Source organism: Pyxicephalus adspersus, chromosome 6 (assembly GCF_032062135.1).
Source record: "Pyxicephalus adspersus chromosome 6, UCB_Pads_2.0, whole genome shotgun sequence".
Lineage (NCBI taxonomy): Eukaryota > Metazoa > Chordata > Amphibia > Anura > Pyxicephalidae > Pyxicephalus > Pyxicephalus adspersus.
In genome coordinates, this window is record NC_092863.1 from 24,631,966 (window position 1) to 24,653,380 (window position 21,415).

The 21,415-nt window shown below is 38.4% G+C and overlaps 1 protein-coding gene across 5 annotated transcripts in view; it reads right to left on the minus strand.

Annotated features, from left to right (window-relative positions):
- DUSP3 (dual specificity phosphatase 3) overlaps positions 1-21,415 on the minus strand; it is a 115,741-nt gene that overhangs the window by 42,479 nt on the left and 51,847 nt on the right. For all 5 annotated transcript variants that reach the window (XM_072414932.1, XM_072414933.1, XM_072414934.1 and 2 more), the window contains one exon: positions 13,455-13,681. In XM_072414932.1, the coding sequence (XP_072271033.1) occupies positions 13,455-13,681 (227 nt within the window). The remainder of the gene's footprint in view (positions 1-13,454; positions 13,682-21,415) is intronic.

Consider the following 21,415-nt stretch of genomic DNA (forward strand, 5'->3'; position numbering starts at 1 on the left):
CAGGGTCCATTAAGGTATAGTGTCTCATAAAGATGGAAGGTAAAAGGTGGTGTTTAGGGGCTGCTGCAAAGAAATGCAAAGAGTTTTGCAGTGGGGAACAGGGTGCCGAGGTGGCAGCCTCAGATAGAGTGGAGATGTGGTTTGGGCCTTCAAGGATCTGCAGCCTGTTTATTTGGAAAAGAATGTTACGGGAAAATGATTGGGAATTGTTATAGTATCGTTGCACTGATGTTGGGATCTATAATGAATGTTGTGGTATGTTAAAAAGTTAAATAAACGTTTAAAATGTTGCTGTTTATAAATGGCCAGTATCGGCCATTTAACCACCCTTAATGTGTCCATGTCCAGGGGGCTGGGTGGAGGCGGTGAATATCGAGAAAACATCTCCCACTTGCATAATACACAATATAAAAAATATGGTATATGTATTTTCTTTGTTCAATAAACTTTAATATTGAGGTGGGAAGAAGGTAGTGGGAGAGAGGACATTAAATCAGTCAACTGACAATATGGTGAAAAAAGGAAAATCAATAACAGTAATCTAATAGGAATGGTAACATATATAAGTTAAAGGATTATGGTTGCAGATTTAGGGGAGACAAGAAGAAGAAAGAAAAGACAAAAACATAACCACTGTTGAACCATACACTTCAGTGAAAAACATGTTAAGCTAGATATAAGGGGAGGGTGGGAAGGGTAGAGTATTAGGAGCAGTAGGGGTCTAGGGAAAGCAAACCAACTACAAGTATCAAGTTGATAATGTCATATCATGAGACATGTTCTGTGAAAACAGGGTCAACACAGGGTGACCATACCCGAGCAAATTTCACTAACTTATCTACTTCTAACTTTTTATGTTATTTCTAAATTGTAATGAAGTAAGTTTTAACATGAACAGAGTTTGGGACATTCTCACTTCAGGGGTTGATAAACAGTTGGATTTCCAAGCTTTAGTGATTGTTTTCCTTGGCACTGTGAAGATGTGGGAAAGCAGGCTAAATTGTAACATTGTACACGTTGGAGGCTTTTGGCATAGGAGAGCATCCACAGAGTTCATAGTAAGAGACACTGAGAACACAATTTATGATTGTAGACTTGGCGCCAAAAGCGTTGGGCAATCCCAACAGATGTGTCATATATGTGCCATCATCTGCACAGCCTTGAAAACATATCAGAGGAAACCAAGTAGCAATTTAGAAATACGGGCTGAGACTAAGTTCCAGGCCAGCAGGAGTTTATAGTTCCCCTCCAAGGATGTGACACTAGAGTAACTTTTGGATTTCCAACCAGTCCTCCTTGCCTTAAGTCGGAAGCCCAGTTGGAAGCGTAGCAGGGGAGAGGTCTGTATGGGGGTTCAGAAGAAAGAGGTAAAACTCAAACAGTGGGTAGGAGAGATTACCATAGGGCTGAAAAAGTGTTTAATTTGGAGGTAACGGAACATCTATCCGTGGGATATCAAACATTTCCCTGAGGTACTGAAAAGGGCAAAAAGTACCCAATGTGTACAATCTTGCACAGGGGGTCAAGTTTTATTCGGCCCACAAGGAAAAAGGCCTAGTGACATCCTGGGAAGAAGAGGAGATTGCCCAAAAAAGAGTAAGTGTTGAAGAAAGCACACATTTCCGGCTTTTAACCTGGTTCCACACGCTTAGGGAATGGCCTAAAATTGGATTGGTACATCCAAAGCAAATTAAAAACTCCAGTTGGCAGGGAGGACTGGCATTCCAAAGAGGGGCATTAGGTCAAGAGTGATACAAGGTAAATTGGGCCAATTGAGCCACTTGGTAATATTTGGTAAAGTGTGGGAGACCTTTTCAACCCAACAATTTTTAGTGACTCTAGGTTTTTTATACACACAAAGTTTGGAACATGTGATTTAACGTTTTAAGGTATTGGTTTGGGATAGCAATGAGAAGTACCCTTGCATGGTAGAGAAAATTTGGGAAGTAGAGTCATTTGACCGCAGTGATTCTCTTCAACCATGACACTGGGTAATCGTTCCATTGTCGTAACAACCCATGCAGCTTCTTAAGGAGATTAGGGTACTTTGCCCTAAATAGTGTAAGGTTTAATACCAAGGTATGGTAAAGAAACCGGGACCAGGTAAAATGAAAAGACTGCAGAAGCTGGGATAATAAACATGGTACCAGAGGTATATTTAGAGCCTTAGATTTGGACTCATTTTTATGTAGACTGAACACTGAGCCAAAATCTTGTAAAGTATGCAGCAGGCTAGGTAGAGAGCTATGGGGATTGGAGAGTACTGCCAAGACATCATCCCCAAATATAGTAGGTATTTATAAATTTTCCTATAGGCAGGAAGCTGCCTTTGTAGCCATTCTGCTGCTGTCTAGTGCTCAGCCAGAACAGTGAAAGCCACTAGCAGATTCTGTACAGAATAACTGACTGCATAAACAAATATTTTTCCCAAATTAAAAATATATTACTAATGTATTGTCTGCCTTTTACTCCATATTTCTTATTGTGAGGACTGTGACTTTAGATGTAATTTAATTGAAGATTAATTTGCAAGGTAATAATTCACTTTGCTGTGTGGACAGTCTATATTCCTTTAGTGAATAAATTCAGTCAATAGGATTGAAATGAAAGGTCATTGTACAGATTTTAAATGTTCAGAAATGTCAATGGTGGTTGGTATATGGTAGAGATATTCATAGAGTTAGATGCCAACCCTTATCTAATGAGTAAGGAATGAGAATAAAGAGAGAAAGCAGGGTCTTTCTAGGCACAAAACAGTATATTATATTGGTGAATACAATAAACAATAACCAATATATAAACAAGAAACATAACAGTTTTTAAAAAATCGATCACAATCCTTTTTTGTGATCCATATGGTGTTACAATAGCCCCAAAGGGGCATTTTGAACATACTAGAGAAACTCAACTCACAACTAAAAAGAAGTTTGTTGGTGTGTTTTTCAATTTGGCCCAAAGGGGCTCTAGACATCAGACATCTAACCAATCAAGTAAATTTCTTGTCATACAAAATAATACAATCTCCAATCATATTGTTTATGTTGATTGCTGTACCCAACACGTTTCGCCCTAATAGGCTAAAGCCAAGTATCCCAGACTATTATCTGTGATTAGGGCATATCAAATCAATTATAACACCATTTAGGTGATTCTATATGTTCTTATATATTAATATACATAGCATAAATATGCTCATGATATAAACTTTAGGGCATATTAGGTATGAATAGATAGAAATATAGAGAGATTTACATGGTCTTGTAGAACAGATAACAAAGTTTTAATTGAGGTGATGACCATCTCCCTAGTGATAGGGACAATAGTTATACTCTATTCAGTCAAAATCCCAATAAAGGTAGTGATAGAAAATAAACAAATAAATACATTTAGGAATAGTTACTCAAGGTAAAGATTTGGTATAACCACCAGAGAGTATGTCTGAGACCAACCTATATGAGGGAGCTTGAAATGTATAATGTGGTGTCTCCTGGTCCCTGTGGATGTGTGCAGAGGAGCAGGGGGATCCAAGAGAAGCCGTCCCATTTATAGGACGGCATCCCTGGGACCTCCCCCCCCACTTCACGTGCACACAGCCGGCGTCTATGGATTGTCCAGAGGCAGAGTGGGCAGTGGGATGGCATCATCGGTGCTGCCCCATCCAGCCCACGTCATCTTGTAGCAGAGGCGGAAGGTTAATCCTCCGACGCCCGTGAGACCGGCCGCAGCCGGTCTAAAAAGACGGGGATGTACGGGGAGAGATAGACCCCGCCTCCAAAACGAAGAAGGGGTCATATACATTAGCGCCCAGGGAGATCCTGGGCGCTCCCGTCCCCGCAAGCCGGGCTGGAGCAGGGAAAAACTCTCCATCTCTGATAATAGGTGCAAAAAAGGGGGGAAAAAAGTGGGGAAGGGGGAAAGAAAGTAGGGGGGAGGGGGGAGAGAAAAAGTAAGAAGGAAGAAAGTGTACAAGAACCAGGGAATGAATATAATTTATATCACCACATAATATAAAATTCTTTTACCCAAATGAAACCACACATTGTCACAACATATATATGAAGAATATTAAGGATCAATCATGGTTATTGAAAGTTGTAACCATAACAGCAGACATGACACAATGTACATACAGAAAACAAAACATAATGCTGTAATAAAGAAAAAATAGGGGACATAGATAATGTAATATGTCAATAAAATATTAACATTCAGATACATATATATATATCTACCGTGGTTAATATGTTTATAATGAGAATTTCAAAGGGTTGTTAAACTATGTGATATACTTAAAGAAATGGTTTGAAGCTGAAAACGTTGTTGAGACCGGGAAAGTAATTCGCTTTTAGTAGGAAAATCCATTTTGTTTTTGACTGTAAAAGTTTTTTTTATCATAATCGCCCCCTCTGGGACTGGACGGTATTTGTTCCAGGGCGAAGGTAATACAGTAAGTGTCAAAATTGTGTTCTGCCCCTAAGTGATAACTGATAGGGGTGATCATTTTACCATTTCTAATAGAGTATAAATGTTCATATATTCGTTTGCGAAATGGTCTTTTAGTTTTTCCTACATAGAATCTTCGGCTAGAGCATGTAATAAGATAATTAATGCCAGATGATTGACAATTTACATGATAATGAATTTTATGAGTAGTACTAGTGGGTAATGGGAGTGTTTGTTTTTCCAAGATCCAATCACATTGGTTACAAAAGCCACATTTGGGTGTACCATGTATTCTATCTTGTTCTGGATTACTAGATGGAGGGTTAAAATGACTTGTGACCAATGAGTCACGTAATGAGTTCGATTTATTGTATGTAATACAGGGTTTCTCATCCAGAATATTACTAATCGTAGGGTCGGAAGTGAGGATGTTCCAGTGTTTACAAAGAATTTAGTGTATCGATTGATGGTGTTCATTGAATTTCATGATTAAAGGTAATTTAGGTTGGGGTCATGAGGATGAAGTTTTAAAGATAAGTTCTTTAGGGTTAATTTGGAGACTTTTTAGTATGTCCTTTTAAGGTGTTTTTTTCTGTAACCTCTATCTAAGTCTTTGAGTGAGGGCTTCAGCTTCAATTTTAAAATCTATGTCAGAAAAACAATTCCTTCTGAGTCTTAGCATCTGACTGTAAGGAATACTTTTAATCAGAGATTTGGGGTGGGCACTTTTAGCATGGAGAATGGTGTTGCCTGAGGAGATATTTATGAAGATATCCAAAAATGCTATGCGCTGAGGGTTGATACACCGTGTAAATTTGAGATTGTAGTCATTATTGAGAAGTAGTGGCAACATCTTATTTAAAGTATCACTCGGGCCAGTCCAAAAAAATCAATACATCATCAATATAACAACGCCATAAAAAAATGTATTGAAGATAGGGACAAAATTCAGGGTTTGAAAATAGGCATTTTTCCCAATGTCCAAGATATAGGTTTGCGTATGATGGGGCACATTTTGTCCCCATTGTGCCGCCTTGTGATTGTAGGTATGTTTGATTGTTGAATGTGAAAATATTGCAAATTAGGATATAACTGAAATTGAAACAAAAGGAGGAAAAATGCTGATCAATCTCTGCTAATCAAAAAAAGGCCACATATCCTTATAGTAATGTAGTTCAAAATGTGGTAAAGAAAAGAAAAAAGAGAGTATTTGTTTGTTGTGGCAAAATGTTTAGTCATAAAATTCGCTAATGTTTCCTGAGTCAGGGGACTTAAATACAGTGAAACTATGAGTAGAAATACAGAATAATATTTTACAAACAAGACATCAAATATACAGTAGAAAAAAACACCTTATCATAACCCAAAACAAGGGGGGGGGGGGTTGTTATCTCTAATCTAGACAAGGTAATCCTACTAATGTTCAGAAGAAGGATGCAAATAGGTCCCAATGCGTTTCGCCTTTAGGCTTCCTCAGGGGACCATTACAGACAGAAATATATCTAAACATAAACAAGGGTAAGGGTAAAGTCATAACCTTGTTATGCAAGTTAGGTTATAGTTTAGTAGTTTTAAAATAAATTGATCATATATATGTGTGGGAGGATTGTCTATTTGAAAGAATGATGCTATAGTCTGTAGACCTCGTGAGTGAGGTATGCTGCTGTACAGAGCCTCCACGTCCACCGTGGCTAAAAGTGTGTTAAGAGGAACAGTCATGTCTTGTAGTGTTTGAGGTAGCTTGACTTTATCTTTTAAATAAGATGGTAATTTGATAACATAAGGTCTAAGGTAGGTGTCAATAAGTCACTTGCCCTGGAAGATATAGAATCAATACCTGCTACAAATGGGCGTCCAGGTGGTTTCGTAAGATTTTTATGAACTTTTGTAAGACTATAAAAGGTAAGTAGGACTGGATGTTTTTTCCATAAAAATTCTTTAGTTGGTGTATCAATCGTACCAGATGTGTGTGCCTCGGTGATGATAGAATAATATTCATCGTAGTATATGTTAATATTTGATTTAATAATAATCTGATAACATTCCCTGTTCTAGAGAATGTCCAAGCACATGCAAATGTATTGATGGTTATCCATTATAACAATATTTCCGCCTTTGTCGGCGGGTTTAATTGTAATATCTTTGTTGTTTAAATTTTTTAGTGCTCGTTGTTGTCTGATAGAAATATTCATAGGTAAATAAGGGGATTTGGAGTCAAACTTCATTATCTTCTTAGTTAGGATATTCACAAATGTTTGTACATGAGTGTTAAAAGTAAGTGAAGGAATGAAAGTGGATTTTTTATGCTTAGTAGGTAAAGATAAAGTTTCTGGAGTGATGTTTAGTGAAGATATTGAATTCGAACATTCTGGTTCTAAATTGCTTTCTAGGTAGAGTTCCTGTAAAAACTAAAGTTCTAAAATCTTCAATTTTGAAACCTTGAAATTTAGTTCTAAGGGAGCATTAGGTTTCTGAGATTTGTCATAAATCAGTTTTAGAGTCAGTTTTCTGGAAAATAAATTGATGTCTTTAATCAGTTCAAATCTGTTCAATTTGTTTGATGAACAGAATGATAGGCCTAATTTTAGGACTTCTGTCTCTATAGGAGTCTGATTATAAGAAGATAAGTTAACAATTTCTAGGTTGGATTCTGAGAAGGAAGTTTCGAAAAGTAGTCCAGGACTGAGCCTTTCAGTTGTTTGGGGGAGAGGATGAATGGGGTTAGCGATCCTAAAAAAAGAGTCCTGTGTTCTTGTTTTGGGAATAGCACCTGTGTGTGATTCTGGTTGTGAGGTCAAGAGGGTGGGTATGGGTAGTGGTGTAAATTGGGGGAGATGCCTGCCGAGGGTGTAGCACATGGTAAAATTTGTGAGGTAGTTGAAGGTGTGATGGGTGGAAGCCTTGTGGTTCTTGAAGAATAGAAAGGGATGGCTTGAATGTATCCACTGATGGAAGAATGGGGGGGGGGATGGGGGGTGTTGAGGGAAGGGAAGAGGGAATGGTATTGGGTGATGTAAGTGGTTTACGTTTTGGATCGTGTGTGGATTGATCGCTAATATTGCTCTAATAGCCCTTTTTACCTTTCGCTATGTTGATGATTGTGGGAAGATGTGGGTCAGAAGGTTCTGGTATAGTGGAGTCTGATGGGAGGGTTGGGGGTGCTGTAGTGGTTGCACATGAGTTCAGTCCCCTATTTACTGCTTTTTCCCAATTGTAACCTTTTTTCCAAATAAAAGATTTATCTTTCTGACATTTTTTGTCTTTTCTATTATAGATATCAATGTTGAATTTTTCAAAATGTTGTTTAAGCAAATTGTGTTGATCTACCAATTGTGCAGATTCAATCAATGTGCTGTTTTGAGAATAAATATCGATTTCTTGTTCAATAATTTCAAGTTCTTTTTTTATAATAATTGATCCATCAATTAGTTTTTTGGAACATTTAGTAAGAATGCTTTCCCACTCATTACGGATCCATTCCGGATGATTTACACTCGGAAAAATCGGGATACGCAAGCCGGGTGGGTTAATGTTATTAGTGATATATTTGTCTAAAAACCTTATATGCCAATGTATGGAGGATTTCTTTTCTAGAATGAATTTAATTTTGTAAATGAGTGAATTGATTTTGGTGCTGTTAGGTTGGGCTGAAATATATAGATTTTCTATTTGGGACAAAAATTCATCCCAGTTGGGGTTTAAAATATCCACAGAGCGTTTGGGAAGATTAGTAGTCTATAGAATACTAGATATGTTACTAGATTTATATAGTTAATTTTTGATAACTATTAGGTCAACCACCAAGAGAGAGACGGAGAAAAGGGGTTTTGGTGGACCCCTTAAATTTCAAGTATTTAAATGTTCAGAAATGTCAATGGTGTTTGGTATATGGTGGAGATATTCATAGAGTTAGATGCCAACCCTTATCTAATAGGAAGGCTTCTCTGGGATCCCCCTGCCCCTCTACACACATCCACAGGGACCAGGAGACACCACATTATCCATTTCAAGCTCCCTCATACAGGTTGGTCTCAGACATACTCCCTGGGGGTTATACCAAATCTATATCTTAGGTACCTATTCCTAAATTTATTTGTTTCCAGATTTTTTTTTATCACTACCTTTATTGGGATTTTGACTAGATAGTGTAACTATTGTCCCTATCACTGGGGAGATGGTCATCACCTCAAATAAAACTTTGTTATCTGTTCTACAGAATCATGTAAGTCTCTATATATTTCTATCTATTCATATTTATTATGCCCTAAAGTATATATCATGAGCATATTTATGTTTAGTATATTATTATATAAGAACGTATAGAATCACTTAAATGGTGTTATAATTGATTTGATATGCCCTAATCACAGATAATAGTCTGGGATACTTGGCTATAGCCTATATGTCGGTTGATTCAGTTATTTGTTTAAACTATACTCATATATTCATATATATGATATAATATAATAATAATTTTTACCAACTTAGACCAAATTACTGCAAGTGCCAAAGATCTGTTGATAAATCGATACCCCTGAGGAAGCCTATTAGGGTGAAACGCGTCGGGTACAGCAATCAACATAAACAATATGATTGGAGATTGTATTATTTTGTATGACAAGAAATGTACTTGATTGGTTAGATGTCTGATGTCTAGAGCCCCTTTGGGCCAAATTGAAAAACACTTACACCAACAAACTTCTTTTTGGTTGTGAGTTCAGTTTCTCTAGTATGTTCAAAACACTCTTTGGGGCTATTGTAACACTATATGGATCACAAGAAAGACTTGTGATCAATTTTTTGACTGTTAAGTGTCTTGTTTATACATTGTTTTTTGTTTATTGTATTTACTAATATAATATACTGTTTTGTGCCTAGAAAGACCCTGCTTTCTCTCTTTATTCTCACTTTCAAAAACAGAAGGTAATCGTATATGTGTAAACATGCCGTTAACTGTAACAAGGTTATCAAAACACTGATGAGCCACAGTCATAAAAGAGAAAACAGGGTCTATGGCTAAAATAGACATAATGCAGGCACCTATATGCTTTTAAGTGCCACTAAAAATAGACTACATTTTGGAATGCATGTATTGAATATATACCATAAAAATAGATCCAAAGATGTCACTGTTGGCAGATGGCTAAAGAGAAATGCTTTTAAAAGCCCTAATGAAAAGAAATGTATTTTAGGCAAGTTATTAACCTATAAAAAGCCTCCCTTTTGTTGACACCAAAAGCCCTGACACTACAGGGCTGTCAATTAATGTAACCTCTATAGCATGGCTACCAACTCCAGTCTTTGACGGTCACAAACTGGAATAATTTAATCACACCTTCTGTTGGAAAATCACCAAAAATGGTCATGGATCCTGGGCTTTAGGACTGGCATTTGACATTGCTGCTCTAAAGCATTCACCTTTGGTCACCCCCTAGCAGCTATATTAAGGGCAGGTTCAGACCAGCAGTGCATGAAGTAATCCTGTGTTGCTTCTGGCGGCTGGCAAGGTTAGTCAATTATACTGAAGCAGTGGTTCCTAAGGAACTAGTGCTTGCACATTTGACAGTGGACAGGAGCGAGCAGTATTAAACCAATAATTGCCACACCCATTAATTTTCTACTGGGCTGCCCCAGATAGAAGCTCCTCCCCCGAAGCCACAGTTCACTGGCATGAAGAAGCAGTAACTGCACCACAACCTCAAACAGAGTCTGAACATAGTCAAATGGGAATGTGGGGAGGAACAAAGATGCCAGCACAGAGAATTACACACACTAGAAGACAGGCTTTGACATGTAAGGAGAAAGTGGGTTGTACTGAGAATTGTACTGAGAAAGTGTAAATATAAATTGCAGATGAATAAAATCCAAAACCAAAATAATGCAAATTAAAAAAGCCATGGGAAAATTTTAAAAGATTAGCAGTTTCACAAATCCAATAAAGCTGTCCAGTTACATTTTTTTCTGGTCAGGTTGATCTGGGAAAAATCAATTCCAAAGGCAGTTTGAAAAGAATATGCTACATTTGAGTCCATAAAATATTAGTCAAGTGTTGAATATCATTTTGCAATTTGGAAGAGGACTAGTCATGCCTCCCAGTATTTCTGGTTTGAAACCTTCTATAGTGACGTGACTATAGAAACAAAATGACAAAACTGTCTGCAGTAGGCAGACGTTTCATTGTTGAATTTTTTTAGCTTTTCAACATTAGGGTGTCTCTATATTTACGCTCCACTAGAGGGTAAAATGTGTCCAGTTATGTGATCAGTTAACCTAGTATCCAAAAAGTTTTATTCATAACACAGATTCATGATGTACAGCAGGGGTAGGCAAACTTATGGCCACTAGGCCATTTCAGGGGTGGGCGGGAGTACATTAGGATGGACTCTGAGTCCCGCCCTAATGGCTCCGTCCACCACCAGGGAACGCCCCCTTAAGTGAAATCCCTCTCCTTCCTATGCATTGCGGAGGAGAGGGATTTCCCTTCAGGGAGCCTTCCCTATTTACCGCGCTGGTGGAATATCAACGCTGGCCGCAGTAAATAGGCGAGCAACACCCCGGCTCCGGTAATTCCTAACGCCCCGTGGCTGATCCAGCTGGCAACCTGCGGCCCTGGTTGCCGCGGGTTGCCAGCTGGCATTAGGCCAGATTGGCCAGGGGGCGTTAGGCCGGAATGAACTACCGGCTAGGCCGTATCTGGCCTAAAAGCTGGAGTTTGCCGACCCCTGATGTACAGTATAATTTTGTGCCAAACAGCAGGAATGGACATGGAGGCCTAATTAAAAATTTAGACAATAAAGACTCCTGATGGGTTTGTTTTTTCCTGCTAAAATTGATGTCGACCTTGACATTTTAATACAACAGGTTTACCAAAATAAGATGAAAGATTTTGTGACAAAAAACTGAAATGAAAAACAATACTACATCTAGCGACTCCGGCAACCTACAAAATGTCTTTAGCTATTTTTCCCTAGGTATGCATTTAAAGATTAGATTTAATGAATATTTTTTTTTTTTTATGTAAGTAAATATTTTTGTAAACTAGTAAATGTATGCTTTTAGGTGCATTTTGAAGTTCATTCTATGTTTTCTTGCAGTAATTTCAAACTTCATTGTGACCTGTATGGGACCGCCTTCATTTTTTAGATGCTGTGTTTACATTCTCATTATTTATTAGAAAAGCATTTATGGTAACCCACCACCCACATAAAAGGCTGTAACATTTACGCAGAGTTTAGGGGGCTATTTTATAAACACCATCAAGAGTTGATCATCCCCTTCTAATACAAATCTTGCGTTCAATTGGTATCAGTGACACTGCTCTCTCTTGGTTTGCTTCCTACCTGTCTGGCCGCTCCTTTCAAGTTTCTTGTATTGGTTATTTCCTCCTCTCCTACTTTGCTCCCTGTTGGTGTTCCTTGTCTCTGTACACCTCCTCTCTCAGTAGTCTCATTTCCTCCTTGGGTTTATAGTACCATATGTATGCTGATGACACGCAAATCTATCTGTCCACCCCGGACTTGTCTCCCTCAGTCCTGGACAAGTTTTCATGCTGCCTGTCAGTCATCTTGTCATGGATGACTGACAGATTTCTGAAACTCAACCTGGATAAAACCGAAATCATCATCTTCCCGTTCTCACATTCCATATCCCCCCTGACATATTTCTAACTGTATTTCTAATATATTTCCAATAACAACATGGTTATTCATCCACTTTTAATAACAACAATGGTATTCCACTAACCTGACTCTCTCTCTACCATCTATTATGAATGCTGCAGCCAAATTCATCCATCCTTCCACCACTTATCCTCTGCTGCATCTATTTGTAGTTCTTGTCATTGGCTTCCATTTCACCGTAGAATCAAATTCAAGCTCCTGTGCTTTGCCTTTAAATCTCTCCACAATTCTTGTCCCACTTACCTTTCTGACTTGGTAAAAAAAATATACTCCCCTAGCCACTCTCTTTGCTCCTCCAATGACCAACTACTGACTTCCTTACTCATAATATCATCACACACTTGGCTACAAGACTTTTCTAGAGCTGCCCGACTCTCTGGAATAGTTTTCCTCGGCCTATTCAGCTTGCTCCTACTTTCTGCTTTAAAAGAGCACCCAAAACTCATTTTTTCAAACTTACCTACCCATCTTCTTTTGTCTTTTGAAACCTTTATTACTTCCCACCACTACATATCTCTCCTTCTTTTGTGTGTTACTTCCCCCACCTCCTAGATTGTAAGCAGGGTCCTCTCTTCCTCCTGTGTCACTATCTGTATCTGTCTGTCATTTGCAACCCCTATTTAATGTACAGCGTTGCGTAATATGTTGAGGCTATATAAATCCTGTTTATTATTATTATTATTATTATTATTATTAATGATAATAATAAAGAATACCATTGGCAAAGAAATAGGTTGCTTTATAAATACATACAATTTCCTGAGCAGCAATTTTGTCACCACTCACAGTTTTTTTCTGCCAGCTTTAGGTTACCATATTTACAGAATATTGACCAAACTATACATGTAAAACACAGACAATTCTGGAAGCATATTTTTACTAATAATTTACTTGTACTATTCACCAGTCACTTTCATTTTTAACACATGCACATGGAAGAAAGACATGCAGTAATTGTTTGGCAAAGTTTAAATTCACTACCCCTTTAAAGGGGCTTTACTGCAGAAAGGGACAGGCGATGAAACATACTAACCTGCCTGGTTGCTATCTTTATCTGGCAAAATCCCTAAGCTACACATGTATATGCTGGCTTCCCCTGCAGCTACAAGCACCAAATTGCATCTTTCTGGCCTTGCCAATCAAGATCCAAAAAAGGAAGGAGATGGTGGTGTGCACAACAGAATGGGGTGAGTATAAAAAGGATTGAGTTCTGATGGCTGCTATAGCTGGGAGGAAAACAAGTCATCACACTGTATATAACATTTTCCAAATTAAGTATAAAATACAATATTACAGATGTAAATTAGAACGTTATTATTGAGTAGTACTCACCATCTTTATGTGACAATGCTTTATCAATAAAGTCGGAGGCTTCTTCAAAATAAGAGCTGAGGTCAAATGTTGGTCTGTCATTAGCTTTAATACCATGATAAGTAATTCCTGTTCCTTCATAGAACGCAGCATTTGTGTTTACATGCATGAAGGAATTCCCTTCTGCAGCATTGAGGATGTGAGTGATTCCAAGACGTTGTAATCTCATTATGTTCTGGGCAATAAATCTGAAAGACAAAATGTTTCTACATTTAAAAAAACAGGCCTTTTCATTAGCACACATTAACAAATTAGTATTTTTTATAAATGTGTGTTAACCAGACACAAAAGGCATTTGCAATAGTCTCTTTTCAAAACTATTATGCCAGCAGCTTTTACTACTTGCTAAAGGGTTCCTAGCCCTTAAAGGGACTGCCTTGTCTCCTGCCTCAGGTCACAGCCCTATAACTTATATATAAGAAAAGCATTGTCAGAATCTTATAAAAGAAACCTGAAGATGGTTTATTTACATCTTAAACCTACTTTTTCAGCCAGGAACAATGGGCCTGATTTATTAAAGCTCTCCAAGGCTGGAGAGGATACACTTTCATCAGTGAAGCTGGGTGATCCAACAAACTTGCACTGGATCTGGTCCAAGTTTGAAAACATTTGCTAGCAAACAGAAAATGATTTTGAAGAAATCCATTCCAGATTTGCTGTATCACCTAGCTTCACTGATGAAAGTATATCCTCCCTTGGAAAGCTTAATTAAATCAGGACCAATGTGTGAGAATCAAGCCCAGGCAAATGTAACATTTTTGTTGGATTTTCAGCAGCCTGGAGAGGAGGTCTTTTCAGAACCCGAGGTAGGATACATAACGGCATCTTTGGAGGCTTTAGGCAACTGCATAATGCAGAGTGTCTATTGTAAAGACAACTCTTTCAGAGACAGTCACATGACAGGAACTTTGGATGCTAAACGCAACACCCTGAGCTTACAGATGTGCAGCTGAGAAAACAGGAGTGAAGAATAAGTTTTCTACAACTATCTAATCTTAATTGCATCTGGTGAAACGCATAGTTCATTTGAGCAAAAGGGTTAAGATAAAACTCCAATAGCGTACATAACAGTTCCAGGACGCCATATTGCATTGAATTTTTTCACAGTTTTCATAAAATTACAAAAGCTGCAAACTAAAATGAAAAGATAATGTTCATTGCATTAAATTACAGGATATTTTTTTTTAAAAAACAATGGTTTACTTTACGTTAATACAAAAGTGTCATGTCCTGCTGTTTTTATCTAAAATATGTAAGACACAAAAGACGTGACATAGAAATGTCATAGGCATTGTCTTTATAAACTTCAAGTAAAAATTTACTGACAAAGACTAGAGTGAATGTAGCAGGATCAAATGTTTGCATTATTGAAATTAGAGCTGATCAAACATGTCCAGGTTGGTTTGTAAAGGTTTGGACAACATTTTTTGAAGTTGGATGAAAGTAGATTTCAGTAGAGTTTGATGTGAATACAGGGTTCATCAAACCAAAAACAACTTTCCAACCACCAGTCCAGTGACCTTTCCAGTCAACTATTTTCAAAGAAACTTTACTCAACTTCAAAGTGTGTGCTTGCCGAGGGGGATTGCTTGTAGCAACAGACTTTCCCCAGGTCAAGAGGCAACACACGGTAAAATTTCAAAACAAAAGTTCAGGCTCCTGCCAGGATGCCAGTGAACACAGGGAATAAAACAACAAAACAAACAATAGCTGGGCAACTAGTTACATCTTTGGTAGTTCCCCCTCTTACCCACAGCAAAATACAAGTTCGTTTGGCACAAACAAAACATGGTTACTCATAAACCAATAATTGTTTCCAAAACGCCTTTCCTTTCAAGCCTTAGGGAGTCAGTGAGCACCTAGCAGTCTGCTCCTCAATCTTTAAATAGAGTACGTGTGCTCTCTAGAATCTCTCCCAACTCTCCCTTGGTCGGCTCCAGGCCGGTTAACACCATCTTTTCATGTAAGCCAGCTGTCAGCTGAACATCAACCTTACTTTTTCAAAAAGTCTCATATTGGACATTATATGAACACTATGCCACTAAACCACTCAAACCCTGGGACACTCTGTCATAACAGAATGTTCTCCATATGACAAGGAACATTTTCCCAAACCTCCATTTATCAAACTGAGGCACTTTACCCATCTGTCATAAAGTGTTATTTTTTAATGTACATAATGTTTTGCCATTAGAAAAAAAAGTAACATTACTAATAAATAGATAAAAAAAGAAGTACTGGGCCCAGAGAGAGCAGCAAGATTTTCTGTTTTTTCTGATAATTTAAATGAATATAACATCATGCTGCAACATAACAAAATTGAAAAAAATGAAGGGGGTCTCAATACTTTCTAGAGGCACTGTGAATATATATAAAGTACCGTATTTTTTGCCGTATGGGTCAATATCCCTCTGATGGGTATGTGAGTAACCAAATGCATCTATCCTTTCATATGTTATGTTCTAGTTATAATAACTACATATGTGTATAATACTTTGTATAGCATTCTATTAAGCATGATTGTGTAAAATTGCTATGTTTAATGGTACTTGCATTTCTTTACAAGAAATTCCTTAAATGTTTGTTTTCCATGCTATGCCTACAAATGATTTATATTATGTATTCTCTCTGTATATACACACAGACTGTTATAGCACGCACCTAACACCTATCCCTGAGGAAGCCTATTGCGGCAAAACACGTTGGATTATTTGCGCAATACTTGCGGTCAAATCATTATTTTCCCATATCACAAACTATTGTATGATAGTACAGACTTGATTTATTATGATCACCCCCTGTCCTGTGACATATTAACAGGACAGAGGTAAATACTGTGTGTTTGTATTTTCCGTAATCATACATTACATTTGTTGCACAGTATTATTTGTTCCAGAGTATGATTGCTGGGTGCACTGGAGTCATCCTAGAACAGCCATTGTGGGTTAACAGAAACTGTCTTTATTAGAACATGCATGCAAAATGAAGGTCTCCTTACATGGTGAACGACACAGGATATATGTAACATCATAGAAAAACAGAGAGAGAAAAAACCACAAGTAAGATATAGTAACGGGGACATCTAGTGTCATAATTATGAACTGCAGTCAATCCAGCAATATACTAAGCTGTAAGATGTTGTACCTCCAACAGTATTGAGAAATCATTGAATCAATACACTTTTTACTTTTTGTATTACAATTACGAGTCTCAAACCTCTTTCTTATCAACCCCTAGAACTACTATAATAGTCAGTTGCTTAATGTTTAGAGCCAGTTCATTATTCTAATATGTATGGAAGAATTTGGGGGCCAAAAATTCCATTAAAAAAAAATAATTCCATCCAGCTGTTTACTGTATAGAGCCAGAGTTGGCCTGATCCTTGTCTATGCTGTGTTGTTTATTTAACTCTTTTGCTACTATCATCTTTGTACAAATTTTTATTGTGTCTTAATGTATTTGTTTACTGAAATATAGAAATTTTTCTATTAATTTTGATAGATTGCAAGTGGTATCAGAATTAAATATCTGTATTTGTTTACTGAAATAAGTACAGGTAGTTCGCGGGCTAAGGACATCAGACATACGGATGACTCCTAGATACGAACAGGGCTTTCCTGTTACCTCGTGTGCAGGACAGAGGCTTGGAGGGGGGCGGTTTGCATGACTTGCAGAAGAAATCTTTTGCTAAACATAGCTGAGACCAAGCTCTTCTGCAAGCTCTTATAACTCTTTAATGACCAAGACAAACTCGGCAGTTGTTTCTTTTTGCATATCATATTTACCTATCTCGTATTTACCCGGGGACAACCTGTAAACCTTTTTTCATTATCGTTTCCTACGAAACCCCTTCTTTTGTTTCTTGATTTGTTCTCAATTACCTTTCTGTGGTTGACAATGAAGACATTGTACTTCACTGCAAACATCGCTTGTTATCACCCTACTTTTCATCTCCATCTACTAATTGGGTCCTCTTGACCCAATTCCCTCTAATCTACTCTGTGCCTATTCCTCCACCCTGGCCCCCACACAAATTGAACTATTTAACCTTTCCCTTTCTACTGGTATCTACCCCTCTACTTTCAAACATGCCATTATTCTCCCTATCTTGACTATATAAAAACCCTCACTAGACCCCTCTCTACCTTCTAGCTACCATTCTATCTCCCTTCTCCCATATGTTTTCAAACTTCTTGAGCACTTTGTCTATAAAAGACTGACCAATTACCTGAACACCAACTCTCTTCTTGACCCATTCCAGTCTGGCTTTAAAGCTGCCCATTCCACAGAAGCAGCCCTTACTAAAGTGGCCTATGACCTCATCAGAGCCTCAAGGTAAGAGGATCTCAAGGTAACTTTGCCTACCTCCTCTTCCTTGATCTTTCCTCTGCTTTTGAAACTGTTGACCACCCCCCTCTAATCCAAATCATGAACTCCACTGGTATCAGTGACTACTTTATTGTTTTTTTTTTTCCTACCTGTCTGACCGCTCATTTCCAGTTTCTTTTAATGGTAAATCCTCGTTGCCCCCCCCCCCCCCCCGTTGATGTTCAATTCTTGGACCAGTTCCCTTCCTTTTGTCTGTTTACCTCCTCACTTGGTAGTCTCATATCCTATTTTGGTTTACAGTATCATCTGTAAGCTGAAGACATTCAGTTCTATCTGTCTATCCCTGACTTGTCTCCCTCAGTCTTGGACAAGGTTTCATGCTGCCATTCAGCCATCTCATCATTTCTGAAACTCAACCTGGATAAAACCAAATTCATCACCTCATCAATTATTATTATTATTAATAATGGTATTATTAATAATAATAAACAGGATTTATATAGCGCCAACATATTACGCAGTGCTGTACATTAAATAAGACCTTAGATTCTGCCCTCTCATTTATCTCCCATATTTAGAACATTTCCAGGTCCTGTCACTTTTACCAATGCAAAATCTCCAAAATCTGCTCCTACCTGTCCCCAGAGACTACCAAACTCTTTGTACATGCTGTTACCATTTATCATCTGGACTACTGTAACATCCTCCTCTCTGGTATTTCACTAACATGACTCTCTCCTCTACAATCTATTATGAATGCTTATCAGACTTATCCATTTCACCTTAGAATCAAACTCAAGTGTGCTTTGCCTTCAAACCCTTCCACAGTTCTTGTCCCACTTACCTTTCCGACCTGGCAGAAAAATACACCCTCGTCCACTCTCTTCACTCCTCCAATGACCTACTAATGATGTACTCATAACCTTGTCACTTGCTTCTTCATGTTTGCTCATTTAAAAGAGTACTTAAAACCCATCTTTTCAAACTTGCCTACCATCTTTTAAAACCCTCACTATTTCCCATCCTTCCATATAAGAGAAAACAATTGATGGCATTGAAAAACAGGAATATATTGACTCCACACAAGTTTTTTTTTTTTAAATCGATACGTATAGATATGATTATCAACACCAAGCTCATTCATTTTACAGGCACATCTAAAAGTCTGAAATTACTAAAGCAGAGCTTGCTATGCAAGATATGCATTGTACTGCAAGGTCACATCTAGGTAAAAGAAAGATAAATTGAATAAACACATTCAAAATAATACGTATTTGGTACTGACTTTTGCTCAACAGACTCCTAACTGATATTGAATTGTTACATGCAGCTGAAAACAAAATTAGGAAGTCATGCCCTGACACTTGCAATAGGGAGTAAGGTAGACTATAGATTTTTCTGAAAAGTAATTATTTAATTCAATACAGTACAGTATTTACTTTAAAGTACAGTAACTAGTAAAGTAATTATTACTAAAACCTGGACACTCATTTATTAAAATCTGTAGGTGATGCAGTAGGGGTTTTATTTTTTGTTTTGAACAACAGGGCCTCTTAAAATGTAACAGATGTCAGCTTATACATAGCTTAAAAAAGTGTTTCAAAAAATAAAAAAATATAAAGGAAAATCAAAATATATTTTTTTTTTTATTTTGTAGGTTTCTTTTACTAACATTTAGGAGGTCTATAATGTATATAGCAGTTATGGTATTATAAAAATTTATACCCTCCTACATACTTCCCTTCTGAATCTAGTGCCGTCTGTCATAACTAGTGTTGGTTGAATAGCTCACTATTCGATTCGCCCGCTATTCGGACTAATAGACCAAAATTATTCGGGTGAACAAACGTCGAATTTGATACTCCAATGAAGTCAATGGGGGAAAAATTTGGGTTGTTTTTCGGAACTGTGTAGAGCTTCAACAGCCTATAAATACATTTAAAAACACATGTCAAAACTCCCCCAGCTCTGCACAACACTGTACAAGTAAAAAAAAGGCCTCACAGGAGTGGGGACCGCATTGGTAACTGGAATCTCGAGCTGGGTGAAGTGCATCATCAATGCTACCTAAAAGTCTTTAATACAATTTTTGTGAATGGAGTACTGACAATAGATAGCAGCAGCAGCATTAGGAGGAGGCATTGGCCCTGAGATGGAGCAGGGACCGCATTGGTAACTGGAATCTAGAGCTGGGTGTAGTGCAACGTGAATGCCACTTAGATGTCTGTAATACCATTTTTAAGAATGAAGTACTGACAGGTGGCAGCAGCAACAGCAGGAGGAGGAGGCGGTAGGCACTGAGACGGAGCGTGGACAGCATTGGTAACTGGCATCTAGAGCTGGGTACTGGGCAGGCAGCAACAGTAACAGCAGGAGGCGGTGGGTCCTGAGACAGACAGAGCGTGGACAGTATTGGTAGAAGCTGTAGCTATTGGAGACATTGCTGTGTAGGGGACTGTCTTTTCCTATCTTCTAGCTGTAATTTTGTAAAATGCGGCATTGACAGCATTTGGTTACTGGCATCTAGAGCTGAATACTGGGCAGGCAGCAGCACTAACAGCAGGAGGAGGAGTCAGTGGGCCCTGAGACGGATTGTGGACAGCATTGGTAACTGGCATCTAGAGCTGGGTACAAGGCAGGTGGCAGCAGCAACAGCAGGAGGAGGAGGCGGTGGGCTCTGAGATGGAGCAAGAACGGCATTAGAGGTTGAAGCCATCACCTTTATGGACAGTGTAGAAGCTGTAGCTATTGGAGACATGAATGGATGAAAGAGATTCCCACTGTCCTTACAGTGGCGGTGGGCCCTGAGGTGGAGTGTGGATGGCATTGTTACTCCTCCTGCTCTTACTGCTGTCGCCTGCCCACTGCCCAGTAGTGTTGTTGTTCGAATTCGGGTCGTCCTAATGTTTGACCCGAACATGACCATTCAAATTCGGGTGGACCCGTCCACAATGCACTCAAACAACTGGGGACCTCCCCCATGATGCACCGTGCCCTTCAATTAGAGCAGGGATGCCCCCTCCATCTTTGTTGTGGCAGACAGCTGATTGGCTGTCTGTCACTGCATGCCACACAGGCAGCCATTGGCCTATATAAGGCCAAGGCGTGCCTGCATTTACCACTCCTGACAGAGATTGGCTGATAGCATCACAACCTTTCTGTGCTGCTTGGCTTGCTTTCTTTGTCAAAGTGAAAAAAGTGCTTTACTTTGGTAGACTGTGTCACACTCACACTATTAGTCAGATAGATTGTTGGATTGTACTGTACAGTAGTGCAGTACAAGTACAGTAGTGCACTGTGCAGTCCTGAAATCTACTGTACTCAGATAGGTAGAGTGTTTCACTGTTTGATAGATAGATAGCTAGATAGTTAGATAGATAGATACAGTGATAGATGGAAAGCTAGAAAGCTAGAAGGCCAGAAAGCTAAAAGGCTAGAAAGCTAGAAAGCTAGATAGATAGATAGTCAGTCAGTGTGTTACATACACGCAGCCAGAGGCAGGGTCCCCTCTCTGACTGCGTGCACAGTATCACCCTTGTACTGAGAGACAGACACACAGACGCAGTGTATACTGCAGTAATAGTTTGTATACT